The 26459-nt window shown below is 46.1% G+C and overlaps 1 protein-coding gene across 1 annotated transcript in view; it reads left to right on the forward strand.

Annotated features, from left to right (window-relative positions):
• The window catches only part of LOC149348858 (DNA-directed RNA polymerase III subunit RPC5-like), a 45728-nt gene that overhangs the window by 764 nt on the left and 18505 nt on the right, over positions 1-26459 (forward strand). The window contains exons 2-9 of the mRNA XM_089540968.1: positions 1356-1484; positions 6384-6508; positions 8921-9003; positions 13118-13216; positions 15066-15229; positions 18261-18379; positions 21907-22007; positions 23829-23949. Of these exons, the coding sequence (XP_089397094.1) occupies positions 1356-1484; positions 6384-6508; positions 8921-9003; positions 13118-13216; positions 15066-15229; positions 18261-18379; positions 21907-22007; positions 23829-23949 (941 nt within the window). The remainder of the gene's footprint in view (positions 1-1355; positions 1485-6383; positions 6509-8920; positions 9004-13117; positions 13217-15065; positions 15230-18260; positions 18380-21906; positions 22008-23828; positions 23950-26459) is intronic.

Here is a 26459-nt window from a genome sequence, read left to right on the forward strand (position 1 = left end):
AACTTTTCGAAAGATTGTGTAACCGTGCTATTTTTTCGTCCCAGGAGGACTATTAGCAACAGACGCGATAACTTGTTGCTGCCTTGAAAAAAAAAAAAAAAAAATCCCCTTTCTCTTTAACCCTTACTGGGTTAGCTTCTGACCAGCTGTTCTGCGAAATTTCTCTTCAGTGCTGCGATTGCGCCGTCCATATAGGAGCAGCTCATGTGGCGTAGTGCATAACATTTTTGTTCAGGAAAACGGTGGCAGCTTCTCGGATTTGTCCTGTTTCCATTCCAGGAATTTTCCTTCTGTAGCAATAAAAAGGAATTCCGAATCGCACCTGCGGTACTTGTGAACTGCGCAGCAAAGGGACACTTTTGTGGTCAAATACGCGTTTCTTGCTTTACTGTCAACTAGGCTATGTTTTCAGCACTAGTTAGCGTAGGTGATTTCTCAACACGTGCATAGCTTTGCTAATGTCTGCAGTAGATTTTGTAGCTAGAATTTCTTTGGAGGAGAAATTCCAGAGGCCCGTGTACTGTGCGATGTCAGTGCACGTTAAAGAACCCCAGGTGGTCGAAATTTCCGGAGCCCTTCACTACGGCGTCCCTCATAGCCTGAGTCGCTTTGGGACGTTAAACCCCATAAACCAAACCAAGACTAAGTAGAAGACTAATCCTGTCAAGGCAGAATTACATTGACTATGTAGCACTATTTTCTACCTACTGGGGTGTAGATGAGTCATGAAACTAGTCTCGTACTGCGTGGCATGGTTCTAGGTTTCAAATTTCTCTGGAAGTCACCTCAGTGATGGCGTTTTTTTCCAACCTGCATTGAATATGATGCTCACTCAAGTCTAGCAGGTAGTGTACACCCAGAGGTTGTTTGCATGAAGGCTTTTTCTCTTTCATGACAAACTCTGTTGCATGCAAACCCATACAGGCAAATTGATATGAAAACGAATGCTGTCTGCTGCGTTATCTGCTCATCAGCAACAGGTGATTGGTTTTGGTCTTTGATTTTGTTGGGACTGTACACATGTTAAGGACAGGGTTAATTGGAGAGACATGGGAGAGGCCTTTGCCCTGCAGTGGGTGTAGTCAGGCTGATGATGATGATGATGATGATGATGATGTACACATGTTTGTGAGGCGTAGCAGTGGAAAAGCATCTGCACGAAAACAATGTCTCAATGAAATCATGGACAACATTTAACTCAAGTCTTCATGGAACGTGCTACTGAATCATATAATGGTAACAGGTGTCTACAACCCCTTGGTGAAAGTTTTCATCATTCAAGTTTGCATCAGTGAGGTGTTTAACCAGTTCTGCCATTACGCATAACCACTCTAGCCGCAATGTTCTTTTTGCAGGTGGATGTGTACATATCGAAGGCTCTGGCCGAGAACCTGTACCTTCTCCAGTATCCACAGCGGTCAGTTGGTCGTTCCTACAATGAAGAACGGTGTGTTGCAGCCAGGGTCAAGCCAAAGCAGGAAAAGGTAGTTGTGCAGCGCTGTTTAGTTACAAATTTTTAAAAATTTCCTTTGCACACTCAGTGTCACTGTTACATGGAGAAAGCATGATGGCAAGGTAACAGTAGAAATGTGTAGATGGGGGGGGGGGGGGCAGAGGTAGAGGAAATGAATAATTACAGTAATTAGAGTTTCTGAGAACCGAGAGTGAGGGGCTGATGCAGTGCCATCCTGCAGCCGTTACTTTCTATTCACATAAAAAGACACTGCTTAAAGTTATCGCGATTGTATGCATGGATTTTGTTGCTTGATGCTTCCTCTTGTTTACATGCTCTGGGCTTGTGTTGACAGTTGCTCTCATCTTTCTCACTGCTTAAAGGGACTATGAAACAAATTTATTGAGATTATGTAAAGATAGGCAATCCATCACTCGTCACTCCAGCGCAAGAATTTTTGAGCTAGCATCAATAACAACGAAGTTATAGGCGATTAAAAATCACCCTCCTCCTCTCCCCCCTCAACTCGTACGCGCGGGGCACCATAAAAAAATAAAGAAAACAGCTCCGGGACTGGGCTCCGCCCATGAAAACGTCATTCGCTGACGTTCGGTTTACAACTTCCGGTTGTCGCACTCGCGAGGAGCAGCGTGCGTCGGCAGCGTCTCTACGGTCTCGGCGCTTTCTTGGATTGCGGCGCGCGTCGGGTTTCTTTGCTAGTTGGCAGAATGGACCCGGACCTGTTCCCGGCTCACACAATGCTTTATTTTTTTGTGCGCTGGTTCGGCCGTCACACCGATGCTGCCAAGTCTTGGTGTGAAACACCGTGCATATACTGAGCCTAGCTCTCGAATGATGTTGGACACCCGGCTGCGGGATCGCAAAATCGCGCCGCCCGACTTAGAACACAAGGAACATACGGTATTACGGTCGTAAAACGGACGGGAGAGTCAAAGAAGGTCTGGACCGAGTCTGCATGTCGAAGCAGCAGCCGAATGTGAACAGCAGCAGTACGTAGCCGTCAGGCCAAGGCCCTCCGCGACAGCTAACGTTTCGAATTCGTCCTGTGCCCTAAGTAAATGCGGCACCTTTTTTTAAGTTCTCGTAGATAAAATTGTCTTCCATCGCAGATCATATCGTGTAAACGTCCATACCGATCGCTGTAAGCTGGAAACTCACCTTCCCGGCGGGAAGAAACAGTGTCGGCAGCGACTTCGGTCGAAGCTTCAGCTGCTTGACATTCATGCCTGACTATCGAACGAGCGCTGGGTTATAGTAGTAAGCGTCAGGTGCGAAGTGTCGACCGCAAACGCGGAGTCTTAGGCGTGCGTGCGACGCTGGCAGTCCGATGCGCTCCATCCAGGCTGCTCGCTCACGCACGTCTCTAGGAGTAACATGCCTGAGTTCAACACCTCGCCAGTCACTGGGTTTGCAGCCGACGACACAGCAAGGCGTATTCATCTTGGGCGGTCGAAAAAGGCACTGCTAGTGGCTCCCGAACTCGCGACAGAAAGAGGCGGCAGAGGTAAATTAAAACCATATGCGCGAAGGCAATGCCCTCGCTCGCGCTTGCCCCAGGGGGTCGCGCGGCAGCTCGAGCAGACGATTTTCACCGCTACCGGAAGTGTGCCCGTGACGTCGAAGCTGCGGCGGCTCTAGCGAATGACAGCGTGTGGTGGCCTGCCGACGTCATGGGACTAGTGACGTCTATCTTCCCGGTTTTGGTTTCAGAATTGCTCCCTACGAAGACACCAAGCGGCCCGCGAATTTTGAAAAACACGGTTTTTAAAAATTCATAATAAATTGCCGGCTGAGTTCCGAAGACTCATACTTGGTGTGAATGCTTCTGAGCATCACTTCTAACATTTGCAAGCGGCTTTTAATTCTTTTCATGGTCCCTTTAAGGGGCGACCCTGGTCTTGAAAAGAAAATTTTTATTAATCTAGATATAGTAATGAAATTTTCAGGCCACATGTATTTTTGTGTGCTGATTTTAGATATGTTTTTAATTTTGTGTAAAACAATTCCTTGAGCACTTGTGAAATTTCTATGCAAGTATTTTGGGAAAAGTTTTGAAGAAAATTTGCTGCAGGAAACTCGCTGAAATGCATGCCATTGGGTTCTCTTGACACCAAGGAATGCAATAAGGGTAAAATTATCATCCTGGCTATCATAGAACTTGAGTTATAGGGTACTGAAGCTGCCACTTCAGAAACAGGAATACACACTTTTCTTCTCATTTCTGAAGCGACAACTTCAGTACCGTATAACTCAAGTTCTATGATAGCCAGGGTGATAATTTTACCCTTATTGCATTCCTTGGTGTCAAGAGAACCCAATGGCATGCATTTCAGCGAGTTTCCTGCTGCAAATTTTCTTCAAAACTTTTCCCAAAATACTTGCATAAGAATTGCACAAGTGCTCAAGGAATTGCTTTACATGAAATTAAATGACATATCCAAAATCAGCACACAAAAATACATGTGGCCTGAAAATTTCATTACTATATCTAGATTAATAAAAACTTTCTTTTCAAGACCAGGGTCCCCCCTTAAAGGGATACTGAAGCAAAATCTTCAAATTGAACAAATACGCTCAGAAAAAATTCTCGGTATGTGATTACACCGAAATCTAGTCATCACTTCGCATGTTTTTCAGCGGATGGTTTTATTTTTGATGTTTCATGACCGCCCGCCAAGTCCTCCCGGTTGGCGTGAGGTGAAGAGCGTGACGTCATGACACCCTCGTCCGACAGGCAACCGGTCGCGTCACGCGGGATGTCGCACTGCAGTTTGGGTAGACCAAACGATAAGGCTCCCGACGTCTGAGACGCAAAACTGGCAAAACCCGCGAGTAGCGATGGCAATCGTGCTCCTGTGGGAACAGTGGGCATGCGGGTGTTGTGACATCTGGTTGCAGCTTCCACGGGCGGCCGCCAGGCACAGCGATATGGCAACAAATCGCGAAAAAAACGTGCCATCCGCCTTTTTTCGCTAAAATGCTTGTCGCATTTATCAATTTTAGCAGTCAAGCTCTTGTTTACATCTAAAAGAGCAGCTCCAAAAGTTTTGTTCAGTATCCCTCTAAAGGGGTCGAGACACTAAATTTTTGTTAGTGTTTTTTTGCTTTAGAATAATGCGTTCAGCATTAATAAACATGGACCACTGCGTGGAATTTGTCAGCAGTCAATAAATAATTTGTAATTGAATTTTTTTTACTGTGTAGTTTTGGTTTCAGGTTGCCGAACGATGGTTGCAACGTCACAAGTTAGTCTCAGATCACATGAGGCTTACAAAATGTGCAATACAGTCGCTGCTTTGTTGTTTTAATTCACGCCAGTTCTCACAGTAAACTTCTCCGGAAGCCAAAATGACAGTGACTAGACAGTTATCTATTATATTGTAGTTTTTATGTGCGTCAAGTGGTCTGATACTCACTTGTGGCGTTGCAACCATCATTTAGCAACTGAAAACGAAACCAAAACTGTATGGGAGCGGAAAATCAATTGTAAATTGTTTGCTGAGCATAGGCAAATTTAATGCAGAGATCTATGTTTACTAATGTCTTATGCGTAATTCCAAAGCAGAAATAAACTAAGAAAAATTTTGTGTCTCTACCCCTTTAAGGAGTGTGCGGTGATTTCAAAACGGAAAAATAAAAAAATTACCTCTTAGGTTTGGCTTGCCGGGGAGGGCAAAAGAAGTATGGCGTAAAAATTAGGTTGGTTCTGTGATCCTAATGTTATGCATTTTTTTTAACTGCACTTCGAGCGACTCACATTTGACGTTACGTGGCTATGTCAGTAACTTAACACCTTTTGTTTACTTTGGCAATGTGCTGTATAGTTTTACTATTTTAAACCGCCGCGGTGGCTCAGCGGTTATGGTGCTCGGCTGCTGACCCAAAAGACGCGGGTTCGATCCCGGCCGCGGCGGCTAGAATTTCTTTGGAGGAGAAATTCTAGAGGCCCGTGTACTGTGCGATGTCAGTGCACGTTAAAGAACCCCAGGTGGTCGAAATTTCCGGAGCCCTCCACTACGGCGTCTCTCATAGCCTCAGTCGCTTTGGGACGTTAAACCCCATAAACCAAACCAAACCAGTTTTACTATTTTTTTATATTTCTGTATTTGTTTCTGTTGCCCACTCAGACTGTACTGAAATTTGTCCATGTTAAGGGAGAGCCTGGTCTTAAAAAGAAAATTTTATTAATCTAGTCATAGCTATGAAATTTTCAGGGCACATGTATTTTTGTGCGCTGATTTTAGATATGTCGTCTAATGTCATGTAAAACAATTCCTTGCGCATTTGTGAAATTTTATGCAAGTATTTTGCAAAGGGTCCTGAAGAAAATTTGCTGCGGGAAACTCGCTGAAATGCATGCCATTGTGTTCTCTTGACACCAAGGAATGCAATAAGGGTAAAATTATCATGCTGGCTATCATAGATCATGAGTAATAGGGTACTGAAGCTGCCACTTCAGAAACAGGAATACACACTTTTCTTGTCATTTCTGGAGCGACAACTTCAAAACCCTATAACTTAAGTTCTGTGATAGGCAGAAAGACAATTTTAGCCTTATTGCATTCCTTGGTATCAGGAGAACCCAATGGCATACATTTCAGCAAGTTTCCCGCAAGGAATTTTTTTCAAAGCTCTTCACAAAATACAGGCATAAAAATTACATCATGAAATTAAAGGACATTTTTAGAATCGGCACACAAATATACAGATTCCGTGACGAGTTCTTAATTGTGACTTCATTAATAAATTGATTTTTTTTTTCGAGACAAGAGAGTCGGTGCCAGACGCTCTCATTTGTGGGACGCTGAAACGAGAGCCGAGATTCTCTCGGAAGGTGCGAGGTCTCAGCCTGTTGCTGTTTATCAGAAGGATCCTAACCCACTGTCCTAACCCACACTGTGTTTCCCAGGTGGAGCTGGAGTTTGCCCTCAACACCTCAGACCCAAGCTATGACAGCGTGCGGGGAGAGCAGTTTGCCGCTAACGCAGACTTTAGCAGTAGCAGATCTGGGGATCAGAAGCCGTTCTTTGAAAGGTAGTGTGACACGTCTTTTCCATCGCTTTTTTTGTTTGTTTATACCGCACTAGTTGTTATTGCCTCCCTTTGTTTTATTGCTTTACAGCTGTTTTCAGGATGTGTTTATTTTATTGTAATGCCCTTATCCAGATAATGCCCTGAGTTTTGATGGTTTAATCAAATACATGTTGCTTACAAAACAGTAAGGATGCCTAATAATTGTTTCAACCAACCTATTCTTGGGTGCTGACAGTAGTGCCACTTTGTTTATCCTAGTCAGGTACATTAATATGAAGTTCGGGTAACGAAAAAGCTTGAAATTGAATTGAGGACATCGCTACGAGGTGAGGAGTGGAAAAGTATATGGGTAGTGTCAGGAGACGGAAAGATAGCAGTTTGGGTTCTTGATAATGATATCTCGGTAGAGATAGAACGGAGGACATGGATTTTGCCAGGACATGTGATGGAGAGAGCAGGAGATAACTGATGGTTTATGGTGATTACAGAGTAGACTCCAAACAGAGGGGAAACGTAATCTGGGACGGCAGACAGCACGATGGGCAGATAAAGACATTTGCGGGTCTAGGGTGGCCTCGGCTGACATAGGACTGGGCAAATTGGACAGCCGTTGGGGAGGCCTTAACCCTTTCAGGCGCTTTCCCTTTGTACCCTTGTGTACCCTTTCAGGTACACAAATGTGTAAGCGGCAAACTTACACCTTTTTCTGAGAAACTGAAGAACTTAACAGTGATTTCATTATTTCAGTCAAATTGAGCACCCTTCTTGTTGCAAATAAGTTGCTTTTTTGTACCACGTAGTAAATGCAGTAAATAATATTTCACATAAGAGTGAGCTAGGTAGCACTTTGTCCGCCGTTTTTGTGCAGACAGATTTTGCCGCGAGTGAAAACATCGATTGTTTTTGCTCAATTTCGAGCATAATGTGAATCTTCCTAACACAAAGCGATTCCATGATCCCTAGGGCGTTTACCTGACACACGACAACATTTCGATGTTACTGTTTCTAACAAATCTGACACTTTGTACGGAATTCTCCACATCGTTGTAAAAACTTACCTGCTGGTCTTTCACGCTCGAAAACTAACAAATTCCCTTTCTTGAGGCCTGAATATACTACTTAGGTGAAAAAATAATCGATTTCAGTGAAAACAAAAAATGGCGCCTGAAAGGGTTAATCCTGTGGTGAATGTAAATGGGCTCGTGATAATGTTGGCAGAAAAGATTGTGTGTATAGTGGCATTAATTATTAAGATTGCATTGGCATCTTAATAGCTGTCAGGGCTAGTTCTAGTTGGCCCATCGAGAAACTTAAAAAACAGTTCTGTGCAGCATAGGAGGGACGAGAATTGGACGCATACAATCCGCACCCGTTTTGGTTGTGTGCATATGCCTGAAATTCTCTTTTGTGTTTGTGCATTTTTCTTTTCTAAGTTCTCAAGCTTTCAAATTTAAAACATGACTTTTAAATTGAAGGGCTTTGTTGGGTCTGTGTTAGAGAGTGCAAAAAACAACTGGGACAGCATAGAAAATGAATGAGACGCTCGTGACTTGCTTGTGACTTGCTGCAAAGTTTGTAGGTCACTTTGATAAGAAATTCAGTAATTAGTTAGACGTGTCTTGTCCTTTTCCTGTTTCATCCTTGTTGTTTTCCTTTCTTTGTTTAATAGATACTGGCTTACTTGGCTAACTGTTTGTATTACAATCACTAAATTTGAAATTATGATTATCTGAACCTTTACTTTGGGACCATCAACATTAAGTGTAGTATTAAAAAGACTTCCTCTCATTGGAACTCCTTGTAACTAGGATAGATCTTCAGCGGCCTTCGAATTTGAATTATCGAGGGTACACTGTAATTCATATTGTCAGCTTTTTGCGAGAAAGAGATGCAGATCATAGAAAGCAGCTGAAAGAAAACGCTAAAGATGGTGCACTAATCGAAAAGTTATTATGCGACAGCATAAGGAGCCCGTTGAGACAGTTTGCGTTGACTCGTGTCACACCTTGTGGAAGAGATTGAGATAAAAAACTTCACCGCTGGAAGTAAGATTTGGGCCATGCCGGCACGAACAGGTCTGTTCCGCCGACCTGTGCTTTCGACGACTCTGCCATTGCTGCAGCCGAACATTCTTTGGTTAAACAGCCAGTCTCGCACAGTGATCTGGATGTCGTTTTCAACTTCCCACATTCTCACCGCTGCCGCTGCCAAAATGCCACCCCGGACTCCTTGTGCTGTCGCAAACGAGGCTGGGCATTGTCTAGGCCTCCTCTAATATTTATTTATTCATATTTTATCAAAATATCCATGCTTTAGTTTCTGCCTGGTGAAACTGTGTGTTCGGTCTGTGAGCACTGATCCTTTCTTCCTTCATCACCCTTTCACACCTCGTGCATGCTGGGAACCAAATAGCTCCAGGATGGACAAGCAGATTCTGACGTCGGTGAAGGCGTCGAGCTCCGCCGAGAACTACGCCGTGGGAGTTCTCAGGCCAGGTTTGAGCACTTTTTGTGTACTTGTCTTTTGCCTTTTAAGCTCCGAGGTTTTGTGCCTTCTGATGGTAAAGGTGGAAGCTTGGACGAGGTGAAAACACACTGAATCTCAGCTGTACAAAGACAGAGTTTTGCAAGTGTGCTTTGCATTGCCATCTCGTGTAATCACCCTCTGCTCCTCGAGATCCGACGGTGATGATTTCTTCACCTGCAGCAGCGGCTCTAGGCAGTCATGGTGCTTGGCTTTTACCAATATCCCTCAAGAGAAAAGTCTACAGCAGCTGTATCCTACCGGTACTCACTTATGGGGCAGAAACGTGGAGGCTAACAAAGATAGTTTGAGCGTAAGTTAAGGGCAACGCAGCGAGCTATGGAAAGATAAATGACAGATGTAACGTTAAGAGATCGGAAGCGGGCAGAGTGGGTGAGAGAACAAATGTGGGTTAATAACATCCTAATCGAAATCAAGAGGAAGAAATGGGCTTGGGCAGGGCATGTAATGCGAAGGCAAGACAACCGCTGGTCCTTAAGGGTAAAGTGGATTCCAAGAGAAGGCAAGCGTAGCAGGGGACGGCAGAAAGTTAGGTGGGCAGATGAGATTGAGAAATTTGCGGGAATACGGTGGCCGCAACTGGCAAAGGACAGAATTAATTGGAGAGACATGGGAGAGGCCTTTGCCCTGCAGTGGCGTAGTCAGGCTGCTGCTGATGATGATGGCGTTTGGTTACTAACCCCAAGGTCACAGCATCAAATTCTGGCCACGGTGGCAACATTTAGATGGAGGCTAAATGCAAAAACATGCACGTGCTGTGCTATGTCGGTGTACATAATGAACTGCAGGTGGTGTAAATTAATCCAGAGCCCTTCCACTGCAGCATTCCTCTTAGCCCAGGTGCAGTTTGGGACATCTTTTCCTTCCTTTTTCTATTTTTGTAATAATAAACTACCACTACTACTGCTACATTAAAGGAACATTGAGGACAACTTCATGCAGTTATTGCTGTCCATAATAATTTATTCTTTGGCTCTCTGGGTACGTTGACGTTTTTCTGATAGCAAAATAGTTGTTCATTGTTGATAAAATTGGATTTAAAAATCTTCCTGCCAGTTAACCCAAACTCATGATGTCCTCATCACAAAGGGTGGGTTGCCACCATTTTTGAAATTTTGAGGGTGGTGTAGTGTAGTCCCTGGGATCCGCGCACAAGCATGGTCTTGATGCATGCATTTTAGTTGCGAAGTCATCCGATTACGACACTTCTGTTCATGTTTAGCTGTTTTCTAGCTTACAGAAGCTCTACCTTTGGAGCGAGTTGTCTCTTTGTTATTATAATACAGTACTATACCCTACCGACACAGGGTAACTATTGAATACCACATACCACACCCAGAGATGATTTCTCGTGTGTACTGTGCGATGTCAGTGCACGTTAAAGAACCCCAGGTGGTCGAAATTATTCCGGAGCCCTCCACTACGGCGTCTCTCGTAGCTTGAGTCGCTTTGGGACGTTAAACCCCATAAACCAAACCAAACGATTTCTCGTGTGTCATGATGCTCGGTTTGAGAGGAACTGTGTAGAACATTCCGTGTGCTGTGCGATGTCAGTGCACGTTAAAGAACCCCAGGTGGTTGAAATTGTTCCGGAGCCCCCACTGTGACGTCCCTCATAGATCGAGTTGCTTTGGGATGTTAACCTCACATACATTCATACCATATCAGTCATTGAGTTGATGAACTGTTGCACTACTTTAGTGTGCGCATGCCAGGGTGGCTTGTTGCTGCATCGTACATAGCAACCTTTTGTTTATCCCAGTGATATGACTCTACTCAGTTTTCATGCACCTAATTTTCAAACTGCCAGACTAAACTAAACGAGCTCATCGTCATGGCATCTCTTAACTGATACTAATTCCCTCCTGGACCTGCTGTCCCGAGACAGTGTCGCCCTGGTTGTCCAGAGCCATGCAGAACATATGTGGACTGTGGTTTGGGCTGCGCTGAAAAGTGCTGCTCGGGGTGGTGGATATTGAGTTAAATTGCTTCTGGGTGACAGAAAATATTTTGCAAATTTATTGCTTTTTAATTTTTTACTTTTTTTAAAATTGCACCAGATCGTGCGGTACAAATTGTGTGGAGCATTCTCTTCTCCCTACCTCTCAAAGTCCTAATTGAGCTCATATGTCCTTGTGATTAGACATTTGTCCTGTGCTATCTGCTAGCACTTAAAGAAATAAGTGCACGGGGCTACACCTATAGCACTGATTAAGTTCATTTTATCTGAAAGCTGCATGCGGTGTTTTTTTTCTTTCTTTCAAGTGCCACTAGTTGAAGAGCAGTTCTTCACCAGAACAGCTCTTTGTTTATATGGCAGCCTGATGTTGTACCCTGATGTGACAGCCTGATGGGGTAGCCTGATGTGGCAGCCTGATGGGGTACCCTGATGGGAGAGCCTGATGGGGTACCCTGATGGGAGAGCCTGATGTGATAGCCTGATGTGGCAGCCTGATGGGGTACCCTGATGGGAGAGCCTGATGTGGCAGCCTGATGGGAGAGCCTGATGGGGTACCCTGATGGGAGAGCCTGATGAGATAGCCTGATGTGGCAGCCTGATGTGATAGCCTGATGTGGCAGCCTGATGGGGTACCCTGATGGGAGAGCCTGATGTGGCAGCCTGATGGGGTACCCTGATGGGAGAGCCTGATGTGGCAGCCTGATGTGGTACCCTGATGTGATAGCCTGATGTGGCAGCCTGATGGGGTACCCTGATGGGAGAGCCTGATGTGGCAGCCTGATGGGGTACCCTGATGGGAGAGCCTGATGTGGCAGCCTGATGGGAGAGCCTGATGTGGCAGCCTGATGGGTACCCTGATGTGATAGCCTGATGTGGCAGCCTGGTGTGGCAGCCTGATGGGGTACCCTGATGTGGCAGCCTGATGTGATAGCCTGATGTGGCAGCCTGATGGGGTACCCTGATGGGGTACCCTGATGAGATAGCCTGATGTGGCAGCCTGATGGGAGAGCCTGATGTGGCAGCCTGATGTGATAGCCTGATGTGGCAGCCTGATGGGGTACCCTGATGGGAGAGCCTGATGAGATAGCCTGATGTGGCAGTCTTATGTGGTACCCTGATGGGATAGCCTGATGTGGCAGCCTGGTGGGGTAGCCTGATGTGGTACCCTGATGTACCCTGATGGGGTAGCCTGATGTGGTACCCTGATGGGGTACTGACATGGTACCCTGATGTGGCAGCCTGATGGGGTACCCTGATGGGAGAGCCTGATGTGGTACCCTGATGTGATAGCCTGATGTGGCAGCCTGATGGGGTACCCTGATGAGATAGCCTGATGTGGCAGCCTGATGTGGCAGCCTGATGGGGTACCCTGATGGGAGAGCCTGATGAGATAGCCTGATGTGGCAGCCTGATGGGGTACCCTGATGGGAGAGCCTGATGTGGCAGCCTGATGGGAGAGCCTGATGTGGCAGCCTGATGTGGCAGCCTGATGGGTACCCTGATGTGATAGCCTGATGTGGCAGCCTGATGTGGCAGCCTGATGTGATAGCCTGATGTGGCAGCCTGAGGGGGTACCCTGATGGGGTACCCTGATGAGATAGCCTGATGTGGCAGCCTGATGTGGCAGCCTGATGGGAGAGCCTGATGTGGCAGCCTGACGTGATAGCCTGATGTGGCAGCCTGATGGGGTACCCTGATGGGGTACCCTGATGTGGCAGCCTGATGTGGCAGCCTGATGGGAGAGCCTGATGGGAGAGCCTGATGTGGCAGCCTGATGTGATAGCCTGATGTGGCAGCCTGATGGGGTACCCTGATGGGAGAGCCTGATGAGATAGCCTGATGTGGCAGCCCGATGTGATAGCCTGATGTGGCAGCCTGATGTACCCTGATGGGGTAGCCTGATGTGGTACCCTGATGGGGTACTGACATGGTACCCTGATGTGGCAGCCTGATGTGGTACCCTGATGGGATAACCTGATGTGCTACCCTGACATGGTAGCCTGATGGGGTAGCCTGATGTGACAGCCTGATGTGGCAGCCTGATGTGATAGCCTGTCACTGTCTGTGGTGATCCTCCATTTACTGTGTTTTTCTCTTGTGTGCAGGTGAGCTTCACCTGTCACCTCTCAGTGCCATTGTGCAGATGGCGCCAACATTCCCGTACCTGGACCAGTCAGATGCAAAGGCCAGGGCAGCTGAAGCAGGTACGCTGAGCTTTCACTGCATTGACTTTGTAAGTGGGAGAAAGGCATTGTAAACCAAAACAGGATGCAGATATAGATAATCTCGAGAGGCTACAAAGTTTTGGTGTCTGATATGTCTTTAATAATTGTGGCAGGAATTTTACCGTTTCATGCGCAGAAAACTCCCTGGGATGGCAATCGCTAGAAAAACGCAGATATCCTTCGGGATTTAAATTTTTTTATAGCATTTATCATTGCAAGACTGACATAAACTGCGACTTGTATATTCTTGCACCACACTGTTCGCTACAGCGTGATCATCCATTAAAAGTCAAAGAAATTACATGTAGAACAGACATGTGCAAGTATTCTTCTTTCCCAAAGTTTATGAAAGATTGGAATAGGCTCCCTTAAGAGGTAGCGTCAGTTATGTCAAATGATTTATTAGCGTCACCTTTGTAAATTCCTTGTTCATGGCCTATTGTGATCTGTCGCGATTAATCTTCTGTACATCACATTGTTGCCTGTTTTCGTATGTACTACATGTTATTTCCCCCCACTGTAATGCTATTTGTGGCACTGTGGGTATCCGAATAAATAAATAGCTTTTTGGGGCAACACAGCGGTGTTATATCGCCGCAAGGATCAACTTCTGCATCCCACGCCATAGAAGCCCTCTTTAGTACAGTCTAGCCCGTTTATAACGAAGCCACTTATAGCGAAATAGCGGTTATAACGAAGGGATTTCAATTTCCCATTCCCATTTTTGCATTTTCAATACATTTTGGGTGCGGTTTCAACGAAGTAAATAAGAGCACGTCAGCGGATATAACGAAGAGATTTAATACCAACCGAAAAATAATCTGCCAATCAACACATTTTTGCGTCCTTGAGGCGATTTTTTCAGCGAAAATAAGAGCAAATTCGGCTGACGGCGTCCTTTCGTGGCGTCGTCTGCTCTCCTGCGGAGCGAAAGGTTGCTTCACTGCATCGCATGGCACGCCGGTCTTGTGTTGCGCCGTCCTTGAACGGCGTCACGGCGTAGAGCGGTAGAGCACGCCGTGCAGGGGAAAAATGTAAAAAAGAACAGAGACGATTTTTGCGGGTCTAAGCCACATGGACTTCGTTTTCGCCGACGAAGACCTTGTTGCCTCCGAGGACTTGACGACTGAAGAAGTTGCCGGGAGTGTCATGGAAGAGACCTTGGCGGAGAGCGCCTCCGACAGCGAATGCGACGATGCTAGTTGTGCCCCTAAGCCGGTCACCTCTGCAGCGGCCATCGCTCGCAGCTGTTGACACGCTACGCTACGGATGTACCTTCGGGAGTCCGGAGTTCGACCAGATCTTTGGTTCGCAGTTGGATGGCATGGAAGCCGCAATCCTGAAGTCCGCAATCGCGAAACGTGTTCAGGGGACGCTGGACGACTTCTTTCAGCGGCAATAAATCGGTATGCCGATGTTTGCATTTTTTTTTTGTAGTCCGCATATTACGAAATAGCGGATATAGCGAAGGGATTTCCGATTCCCGCCGACTTCGTTATAACCGGGCTAGACTGTATTAACAGAGAGGCAGATGTGTGTGAGCTCGGTTTTTCTACAACAGTGACAGCACGAGAGATGGTGCTGTTGGGGTAACATACAACAAGTCTTAGCAGTGAGCTCGTCGACATTTTTTGTACCTTGAATTTTCTTTAGTGTGTGTGTTTTTTAATTTTGTGGCATAACACGGACATGGTACACAGTGCTTTTTCTCTATAAGTGCGACGTTTTCAAAAAAAAAATAAAATCCAAATAAAATGCCAGCGGTGCAGCGAAACACCGCACATTGTAGCTTCATAGTTCCCCCCCCCCCGGCTTGTGATCTGTGCAGCAACCGAGGAAGAGGAAGAGATTGACGAGCCGAAAGCAGTCACCGTGCGGTTTGCCCAACAGGAGACGGACCGCTCCAAACGTGCCCGCGAGAAATCATTCCGTTTCATCCAGCAGAAGCAGGAGAGTGAGCCCTGGATCGAAGCGTCCTTTCACAACTTTGGGGTGCGTCATTATCGTCATTGTCATCCGCCATCACCACAACCATCACTATTGGTGATCATGGCGTATTGCCATATGTGCACAAACTTGTTTGTTGTTGGTTTGGGTTTGTGGGGTTTAAAATCGGGGTGATAAACACGTTTTCCCCGTTTAAGCGCGGCTGACCCAGTTCAAAACCGCGCGGACCCCACCCCGTGGTCGCGTACGCTACCGAGCGCTCGCCGACCACGGCGGGCCTTGCTCTGCGGGAACAAAGGAACGACACACTGGCTGACACAAACAAGGCATTTATTGCTATAACAACAATAACGCCAGCTAGCAACAAAATACACTGAGGAATCGAGGATGTCCGACTCACCAGCACGGTTACGAGCGAACGTTCGCCCACGCTAGGGCAAAGGGATAAGCTCCGAGGCCGGACGGGACGGGGTGGCGGGAGCAAGTTCCGACTACGAGGCGCCCGCGGCGAAGAGTGGAGCTTTGCGCGTGAACGTCCACACGCTATCCGGGTCCCAGGGAGAAGAGACCCCGTCGCTCCCCGCAAGCGCGCAGCAAAACGCCATCCGTGGCGCTGGTGTCGCTGCGACGCGAGCGCCCTCCCCTGTTAGTTACAGTAACCCAACTGAGAAGAGTGCGTTGCGGAGGAGCTAACTACAGTAGGGGGTGCAATGTGGGAAAGTGAACGCAGGGGACGAAGGCGTCCCCACAGGTTCCTGCTGCTGAGGAGCTAGTATGTGCCACGAACGAATCATCCTTATAGTGTCTGAAACCCTTTACGACAAGCCACAAAGAAGTATTAAGCTGCCACGGTGGCTCAGTGGTTATGGTGCTCGGCTGCTGACCCAAAAGATGCGGGTTCGATCCCGGCCGTGGCGGTCGAATTTCGATGGAGGTGAAATTCTAGAGGCCCGTGTACTGTGCGATGTCAGTGCATGTTAAAGAACACCAGGTGGTCAAAATTTCCGGAGCTCTTCACTACGGCGTCTCTCATAGCCTGAGTCACTTTGGGACGTTAAACCCCATAAACCAAACCAAACCAATTATTGTAAGATGTACATCTCTTTTATTACATGATAGTTCTGGTTTGGCTGTGTTGAGCGTTTGTTTTGTTTTGTTTTTGGAAGCACGAGTTCTTAAAAGTGCCTAAAGTGTGCTGATTTGTTTATATAACTACTTGTAAAAGATTAAAAGTTTGGGTCCTTGAAATCAGTGTTGAGTGGAAATTGCATAATTAACTCAGAAGTTGTATAATCTCTTGTCTGGTTTGGTAGCTAGGAATGTTTTTCTGTGTAGGAGTGTGCAGATATCTTTAAAATTTTGAATGTGACTAGAGCGCCGTCCTTGTTCTCTTGTCTAGTCCTCGTCTCCTTGCGCTGCTATTTATTTGTTCAAGACATGTACCAACACGGCCAATTTTCCACGCTAGCATTACACATTGAATGTTTCTATTTGATTTTAAAGCTCAGTCTCTTGCGTATTTTGAAATTTCGAAAGGGCGTGTACGTTCGGGAGTGCGTCTGTAGGTATTCCTTATTTGCGGGCAGAGCTATCAGCCTGCTTCATCGACAGTGACATAGCAACATGTTGGCTCCACGTACAATCCTGGATGCATAAAATGTTTGCATGTTTTACATTTTTCAAAGGCCACAATATTTTACTTCACCTTGTCTGATATCATTGAGTCTTTTTTGTTTAGCATAAGTTAAGATTCCCTATTCTTTTAATTAAAATTGGACACCCCAACATGAATATGTTTTTTCCTGCACAGCACAGGGACGTTTAAACATAGTCATCACAATCTCGGAAACAAGGTTTGTGTTTCAAACCTATGATTTTAATGATTCGTACCGTGCCTCTAGTGTTTTAAGGCTTACTGGTTCATTCTTTAACAGAGCTAAAATATTCCAGCATGTAGAAATGCTGTGTTCTGAGTCGGGTTATCTTACTCAATGTTGGTTTCATATGCAAAGAGAGTTGGTACACATTCACATGGCCGCTACTTCAAACCCAGTGTAACTTAACTAAACCTCCACTTTTTGCCAGTAGTCCATAGTGCAGGTCCCCAGCGAAACATGAGCTTGACTGATGTGCTGCTTATGCCTGGAAGTGGAGAGCTTCTGATTGTTATGCCTGGTGTAAAATTTTTTTTCTGTTGCTAACGCACGCAAAACCCGGATTGACAAAACTCTGTGTGTTCAGCAGCAACATTTTGTATCTGTACGTTGTGATCATGCTTTTAAGATGCGTGAAATCAAATGCCGAACAAACATTTATCAGAACTCTTTCTTTCCGCATGTCTTATCAGTTTGGAACAAACTTCCCAGAAACGTCGTTTTGTGCTTTTATTCATTGAATCACTTAATCTTAACTTTGACAGAAGCCAACAGCCACAGAAACCAAGGGGCACAGGGGATTTTTTTTTTAATTAATTTATTTATTTTGTGGTGTTGATCAATTTAGAATATCACTGAATATGTTATCGCTTAAAGCTAATTGATTAGAAAAGCAGAAGAAAAAACAACCACATGCCGCCGGTGGGATCCGAACCCACGACCTCCGATCTGCTTTTCTAATCAATTAGCTTTAAGCGATAACATATTCAGTGATATTCTAAATTGATCAACACCACAAAATAAATAAATTAATTAAAAAAAAATCCCCTGTGCCCCTTGGTTTCTGTGGCTGTTGGCTTCTTTCATATTTACAACGAGCCCCTCATTCCCCTTCCTTGTTTGCTTAATCTTAACTTTGTTTCATTAATGTACTCGTGTGTGTGCCTGATTTTTCTGTATTTTATGGCTGTTCCATGTGCTGTTTGAATGTCTCATCACCTGACTTATAGTGCTTGATTTCATTGTATGCCCCCCTGCAATAATGCCTTCGGGCGCTGCAGGTATCTGTGAATAAATAAATAAATAAATAAATTCTGGGACCTGAAGGTGCTTGTAGCCTGCTGAACATCTTCACTTGGTGACTGAGCTTGCTTAGTTGTTTGTGCTTGTGTGGGTAATCGCATTGTTCCCTCTTCTCGCAGTCTGAAAGGTCGGGAGTTGAGCGGTCCATGCTGGTCTGCCCTCAAATGGACCGGGACGAATCGGAACTGCCCAAGACGTTGCAGGACTACTTTAAGGATCTCGTCCTCGAGAAGCCAAGGTGTGCTAGTCTCTGCCTGGTTCTCCTTGTTGCGAACAGCTTGTCCGCTGTTTTATTCGCGCTGGTTAACATGTCGCAGCAAGTGAAATCTTCGCCAAACAAAGTTTTCACAGCAGCAGAAAATAGGACTTGGGAGATGCTTACTTATTTATTTATTTATTTATTTATTTATTATTTATTTCAGTACCCACAGCGCCGTGAGGCATTACAGTGGGGGGGAAGACGACTCAAACACAGTCGAAAAAGCAGGAAATGCAGATAAAAAGAAGATAGGCAAGCAACTGAATTTACAATCAAACAAGTAGACAGGTAACACTTTTACAATCATTGAAGAAACAAGGGCTTAATTACAATGCATATTTCGCAGTGAGGAAAAAAAAAAACATCAGTGGAGGTAATGGTAGCAATATCATGTGGGAGTTTATTCCAATCTCGAATTGTTTGGGGGAAGAAGGACATCTTGAAGAAGTTCGTTTTACACCTGATCTCTTTAATTTTAAAGGCATGATCAAGACGCGGTGAGACATAATCGGGATGTCGCAAATAATGCTCCCTGTTAATACCAGTCTTATTGTGAAAGACACTGTGGAGAAATTTTAGTCTAAGAAGTTTCCTTCGCTGCTGGAGTGATTCCCATCCAAGGTCATTCTTTGCAGCGGAGATGCTAAAATTTCTGGAGTAGTTGGCATCAACAAATTGCACGGCCAAGTTCTGGATCCTTTCAATCTTGTGAATATCTACCAGCAGCCAAGGGTCCCAGACAAGGGTGGCTTGTTGTTTTGAGACTCATTCTTTGGTGTTCTGTTGTTGATCCCAAGGTCGTGGCATCGGAACTTGGCCGCTACGGGCCACATTTTAGATGGAGGTGAAATGCGAAAGCGTCTGTGTGGTGTGCGACGTCAATGCGCGTTAAAAAACCCTGTGTGATATAAATTAGTCCAGGTTCCTCCATTCTAGCATTCCTCATATTTTATGCACAGCTTCAGGACATTAAAACCCAGATATCAAGTCATTCAATAGCAGTGCTACAATTGCTCAGGGTATCAGAACTGCATCTTTTGTTGACAATGCACACAGTTCTTTTCTTTGTGTTTGGACAAACCTGACAAGATCCCGGCTTTTCAGGATGTTGTGTCTGGCTTTTGTAGATGTTTTGTAGATTCAACCAGATTAATTCTTTCTCGTCTTTCATTTCTCCAGGGATGGTCCACAAGGACCTGGTCAGGCAAGCCAAGCGAAACAGAGGTGAGCATGCAAGAGGTGCTCTTTTATTTGTCGCTATCGCTGATTTCGCTTAACTTGTTATATGCACCAAATTTCAAAGTGCTGCAGCTTGTGTGGGCATTAGAGGACTGAGATCTAGTGGTGGTCAGAGCAGTGCTTAAGGGGGGACCCTGGTCTTTGAAAAAAAATTTTTATTAATGAAGTCACAGTTATGAAATTTCCAGGCCACATGTAGTTTTGTGCGCTGATTCTGGATATGTCATTTACTTTCGTGTAAAACAATTCCTTGAGCACTTGTGCACTTTTTATGCAAGTATTTTGGGAAAGGTTTTGCAGAAAATTTGCTGCAGGAAACTCGCTGAAATGCATGCCATTGGGTTCTCTTGACACCAAGGAATGCAATAAGGGTAAAATTATCATGCTGGCTATCATAGAACTTGAGTTATACAGTTTTGAAGTTGTCGCTTCAGAAATGAGAAGAAAAGTGTGTATTCCTGTGTGTGAAAAGTGGCAGCTTCAGTACCCTATAACTCAAGTTCTATGATAGCCAGGATGATAATTTTACCCTTATTGCATTCCTTGGTGTCAAGAGAACCCAATGGCATGCATTTCAGCGAGTTTCCTGCAGCAATTTTCTTATATGCTCTCTCCAAAAGACTTGCATAAAAATTGCATAAGTGCTCAAGGAATTGTTTTACACAAAATTAAATGACATATCTAAAATCAGCACACAAAAATACATGTGGCCTGAAAATTTCATTACTATATCTAGATTAATAAAATTTTTTTTTCAAGACCAGGGTCCTTCCTTAAAAAAGCTGTAAATGTTTGTGTTTCAGCCTTTCAGCAAGCGAGTTGGAAAAGACATTGAGGACAGTGCAGTGAGCTTTGGAATGGAGAAGGATAGGGACGACGTTAAGAGACCGGAAGAGGGCAGAGTGGGTCAGGGAACAAATGCAGGTTAATGGCATCCTAGTCGAAACCAAGAGGAAGAAAGGGGTTTGGGCTGGGCATGTAATGCGAAGGCAAAATAACCGATGGTCGTGAAGGGTAACGGCTGAATACCAAGATAAAGCAAGCATAGCAGGGGGTGTTGAGAGAGTTAGCTGGTGGGCGGATGAGATTAAAGGGACACTGAGGAGAAATTGAAGTTGGCTTGTATCGACAGAATACCAGCTCCTGATTACAAAAACGCCACTCATACTGACAACAAAGCTCTTGTAACGTAGAAAAGAGCAAGAACCAAAATACAGGTATCGCCGCCACAGGCCAAACTCGCAAGTACAAGCGTCATGACGTCATATAACAAAACAGTGTTGTTAGAACCAATGGTTCTAGCAACGCTAGGACACGAGAAGCACAAATCACTGAGGCGCAGCCAATGCATGCGCAAATCTCCTTGACGTCGCCAGATGGCACCACGTGCCGGGCAGCTACGCGCTCGCCTGAAGCATCGGGACCAATCAGCGCCTGCTCGCCGGCGTTAGGTGGGCTCCCGGTATTCCGCTAGCGGTATCAAGGTACACGGTATGCTAAAGGTGTCTATTTGCGAGAACTTCGTTGACGACTTCGAGAACGAGATCCATCGTAACGCTCGCAAAACGCCGGTGCAAACGTAAGCGAAGCGACTGTAGCGACGGCCGCAATAGCCGAGATGCCTTCAACGTGCGGCCGGCGGTAGCTTTCTTTTCGGCTGCTGCTAGGCCGCACTGCTGGCCGCCAGAAATCACGGAGTCTGCGTCACGTCATGTCACGTCATGTTTCACGTCACTTAGTCCTCTGTCGTCATAGCCGAATCCCAAGTTTGAATCACAGCGGCGGAAAAAACCTTTTCAACTTCGAATCCAAATTTCTTAGAAATAAATGCATTTTTCGCTGCCGGCCAAGTGGCAACAAAGCCATGACATGCCGAACTATCGGATTTTGCTATAAAAAATATATTAATAGTGCTCTCCTCAGTGTCCCTTTAAGAAGTTTGCAGGTGTGGGTGGCTTCCGCTGGCATAGGACCAAGTTAGTTGAAGGGTTATGGGAGAGATCTTTGCCCTTTAGTGGACATAGTAAAGCTGCTGCTGATGATGATGAACCGTTTCACCAAACAGAGAGATTCTGTCAGGCTGGCATGGTTCTTGAATCTATTGTTAGATGTCTAGGAGGGGCCAAAGGAACGCAGTAAAAGTTTGCAGGGTGCCAGTGAGCAGGGTACAGACGAATTTCTGGGAATCTGGACCCCAATGTATTAATGAGCTGTGCTTGGTGTGTTTCTTAGTATAGAACTGGTGATGTTGTTGTACCTTCTTTCAGTGCCGACAGCAAAGTACCGTTCAGAATTTCAAAGGAAATCTCGATGCATGCGCTCAGCAGCCTCCCACTTCAGGATCAAATCAAGGCCGTTCTCGTTAGTGGTACGACTCATTTCTCTCTCTCTTGTCTGTTTCATTGCTTTGGGGTTTGCTGTGTCCTGAAATACGTGCTCAGTTTTTATAATGGGACATTTTTACTTTTTTTTTTTTGCAAAAGCGTTTTCCAAGTGCCCCCCCCCCCCCCCCTTTTTTTTTGTGCCGAAACAAATGAAGTTAATTTGGCTTGCATGACTCAATGAACATTGCACAAGAAGAAAGGTTACTAATTATGATGTTCTTAAGCTATAGACGGGGTGTTTGACCAACGGCTGTTAGCGATATTACCTAAAAATAAATTTTTTAAGTTAAGGTGTTCCCTGCACTGCGGTATTGCAACCCGTGCCAGACATCAGCAAACAGGTGGTTAACTACAGTCTAACCGCTAAATTTTTAACTGTTACAGTTTAAAATGCTGTTACCCTATATGCAGGCACCGAGGCATGCCTTAGTGGCAGGCTTTTATTAACGTCGGCTCCTGGAGCTTATTTTTTCCTCTCTTGATTTCTCTCGGAACCCAGTAGCGATGACTGATAACCAACTCTTGTTAGTGCTGACTTGCTTTATGTTTTTGAACTTCTGGTTTACCGTATTTACTCGCATAATAGGCGCACTCGCATAATAGGCGCACCCCTAGTTTGGGCGCGAAAAATCAGATTTTTTTATTTCCACGCATAATAGGCGCACCCCGAACTTGGCACTGTGACCAATACTGTATTTACACGATTGCAAGCCGACGCCTCGCCACCCCCCGCTCCCCAATCTTTATTTTAACAAAGTTTTTGCTGAACTGACTACTAGTCCTCACTAGTGCTGCTGCCGTCGCAGCTGCTGCGGACCCACACCACGTACAACGACATCGCGTAGAACAGCCGCACTCAGTTTCAGGGATGCTCACTTTAAACGTCTGTTTGGAAAGCTTCATCTCCAGCCGGAAACGTTCCCGACTTAGGCGCTTGGAGTCGCGTACGAAAATTTAGGGACGCCGCAGTCGCAACTGCCGCAATTCTAAGCCACGTAGAATTTCCGACCTGCTGCACGCTTGCCATGTTCGAGAGCAGACTCCCAGCCGTGTAGCTGTTAAGGTGCTTGCCCGTCGAGCTAAAACAGCAACGCTCCGCGGCAAAGCCACAAACCACGATGAACTATCGCGCTACCGCAGATCCCGGCACTGATCCCGGTTCTGATAGCAAAAAAAAAAAAAGAACTGGAGCTGGAGATGCTGATGGCGATATGGATAGCAAAAGCTTGTGGCGAAGGAAAACGTTGGTGGTGATGATGAGCTTTGCCTTGGGCGCCCTCCGTGGGCGGCGTCTGGAAGCTCCTGTGCGCGTGTGTGGCCTCCGCGATCAAGCGCCCGTTGCGCGCAGCCGGAGTCGATCGCGGAGGCCTCGGCGCGTGTCGTAGAAAGTTTTGGTGCGGGCCTTACACGGATCATTTTTTTTTAAATATTTTCTTCGCGAAAACGGGGTGCGGCCCGTACACGAGTGCGTTTACGCAGTGTGTTCAATTTTGCGAGTCGAAAAATTTCCGGAAATTTTACCCCGCGTAATAGGCGCAGCCCGAACTTTGAGGCGAATTTTCTGGAAAAAAAGTGCGCCTATTATGCGAGTAAATACGGTATATGAAAAGGGTTTAACCATCAACTACTGTGTGTTAAAACGGCGGTCATTTATTGATATAAACTCAGCATAAATTCAACAAATTTTTCATTCGCCTTTGAGTTTGAGTTATCGAGTGTGTACTGTATCCGAGTGCCAAGGAGGCATAATTTTATTTGCATTGTCCAGGGTTAAGCCTAGTTTGCTTGATTTTCTTCCTTTCCAGCCAAGGTTATTGACTTTGCCAAACTCATGTCGGTGCTGCCTCCCAAGTCGGACCCCACGTCTGTTGTGCGGTTTCTCCAACAGGTGGCAGTGCTCATACAGGGCTGCTGGGTTGTGAAAAGGTGAGCTTAGAAAAAAAAACAAAAACTGTGTGGTGCTGTAGAACGTAACATTCACACTGCAGGCATGTCTGAAGGTGTTTCGTTACTCCATGTACAGTAAAAGCTCGTTAATTCGACACTGATGGGACCGTGAAAAATTGTCGAATTATCCGAATGTCGAAATGTCAGATGAACAACAAAAAACAATGTTTGTCGCAACAGGACATACCCTTATTTGGCAAAGAAATCTGTTACCGTCGTCTGCTTTTTCGAGTGAATTTGAGCGACTACGATAGCTCTAAGAGCTGCCAGGTGCTCCGCGGCACACGCACCGTCGGGGATTTATTCACAGAAGTGCTCTCGCACGGACAAAACTGCTACGGCTTCTTTCACCGTGCGTTTCGGCATTCGGGGCAACTGCTCACAATCGTCACCTTCCGACGAATCGTCGTTGGCAGCACCTGTCGCTTCAATTATTTATTATTTATTTTTTCATCCTCGGTCAGCTGACAGGACGCAAAGGCAAGGCGCGCAGGCACTGCGCGCTACCCACTCGAAAGCAGCGCAGTAAACACACTGGCAAAGTGCGCAATTACCAAGAAAGGCGCCGCCTTATGGTTAAATAACCGCGATCGTAGCAGCAAGAACACTTGAAAACGACGACACATGCCAAAATGAGACTTGCTGTCGATAGGGTTAAGCGGACGACACCAACAGGACTGCTGCGACACAACGTAGCACAAAGAAAGACGCCGGCCGCTTCGGCCGCCGCTAACCTCCCTTCCCTCGCCCTCTCTCACACTGCTGATGACGATGGTCACATGGATGTCCTATCAGTCGTACAGTAGCGCCGCTCGTGGCAGCGTTTTTTTCTTTTCGCTCTCGGCGGACCGGCTTGGTGGGCTGCGGTGTGAAGTCGAATTAACCGTCGCACGGCAAAATTTGTTCGAATTAACGAGAGTTTCGCCCGATAGACTCCTATGCATAACTGCAGGGACCTCGCGTGCGCGTCGAATTATCCGATTTTCCGAATTAACGAGGGTCGAATTAACGGGCTTTCACTGTACAGGGGACGACTAATTTTTCAGACTCTATTGACTGCGAAAATGTCGATAAAATTTCTCACACAAAAAAAAAACATTAAGGTGGTTCACACACCGGCTGAGTGAATGCTCCATTTTAGGCTACGTGCGACATTCTGCACGCTTTTCTTGTCCAAACAGCACAATGTAGGCATCATTCGAAATTGTAATAGAGTCAGTCGGCGCACGCCACTATAGTGTAGCTGCATTATCAACTGCACAGGTGGTCGTACTGCAGATGACGAAGCCGGTAGTTTCGTTGATGTGACCTACTTCAGAGTACCATTCTGAAGAAACTACTCCCTTTAATACAGTTTTGTTTGGCCAACATATAGAATACTAGATGTTTATCTGGTGTCATGTAATCTCGGAATGTGTGTTCGTCGAATTTTATTTGATCGACAGCCTTTGAAAGAACCAATAAAGTGTTATATAGCATCACACAGGAATGACACAACAAGAAGGAACGATTTATTCAGGCAGCTCCTTTTATAGCCCGCCGGTGAGGTGACGTTCTGATCACGTGGTCATGCCAAGGTTTGCCGACGACGCATCATCTCTCCCCCCTTAAAGAGAAAAGCGTACAGGTGGCCGTCGCTGTCTGGTTGATCCTCGCAAACCAGGCGGGCCAGTTTCCGTCCCGGATGCTTCTGGGCTATCTTGCGACGTGGTCGGAGCGTCGTCCGCATGTTCCCGCTTGCCAACTTCTCCAGGGGCTGTCTTCTGTTTCAACCGATTACCTTTTGGCATAAGTTCTGCTCCAGCTATATTCCAGAGGCGGATGGACGCGCTGCTGGGCGATATTCCAGGAGTTCAGGTGTACCTGGATGATATTATCATCGGTGAAAAAAAGGACGATGTATCAAGGCTGAAGAGGGTGCTGCAGCGCCTGCGGGAGTACGGTCTCCGACTGCACAAGGATAAGTGCAAATTCCGGCAAGACGAAGTCACTTTTCTCGGCCATCGGATCGACGCTAAGGGTTTGCCGACGACGCATCATAAAGAACCGAAGCAAGCGCTCCGTCAGCGTTGGCCTTCATACTTGCGCGTAACGATTCGAGCCAAAATAGGCATCGTAACTGGCGATATGCCCACTGTGGTGGCATCGGTGTAATGAGGGGCGTCTTGCCTGTCATCAGAACACCAGGGGCCGACAGTTTTGCAATAGTGAAGTTGGGGCTGAGGTGTGTTTTGCCGCAGGTATGCTCGCCTCGCTTTAAAAAGTTGGCAGTGGCTTAGCTCTGCTATGCCTGGATGTACGTAGCGTAGAGCAGTGACGTCACGTGGCTCTGCGCCGGCGGCAGCAGCGGCAAGCGCGCGCAGCGAGGCGACGGAGGGAGCACGCGAAACGGCGAGACTGTGGCCAATGTAGCTCACGCTACAAAAGCCTAGCCATTTTCTTCTGCTCACCATTCCTGTGAAGTTGTACACCTCCCACGCACTTCTCTG

Source organism: Amblyomma mixtum, chromosome 4 (assembly GCF_055824585.1).
Source record: "Amblyomma mixtum isolate Tamu chromosome 4, ASM5582458v1, whole genome shotgun sequence".
NCBI lineage: Eukaryota > Metazoa > Arthropoda > Arachnida > Ixodida > Ixodidae > Amblyomma > Amblyomma mixtum.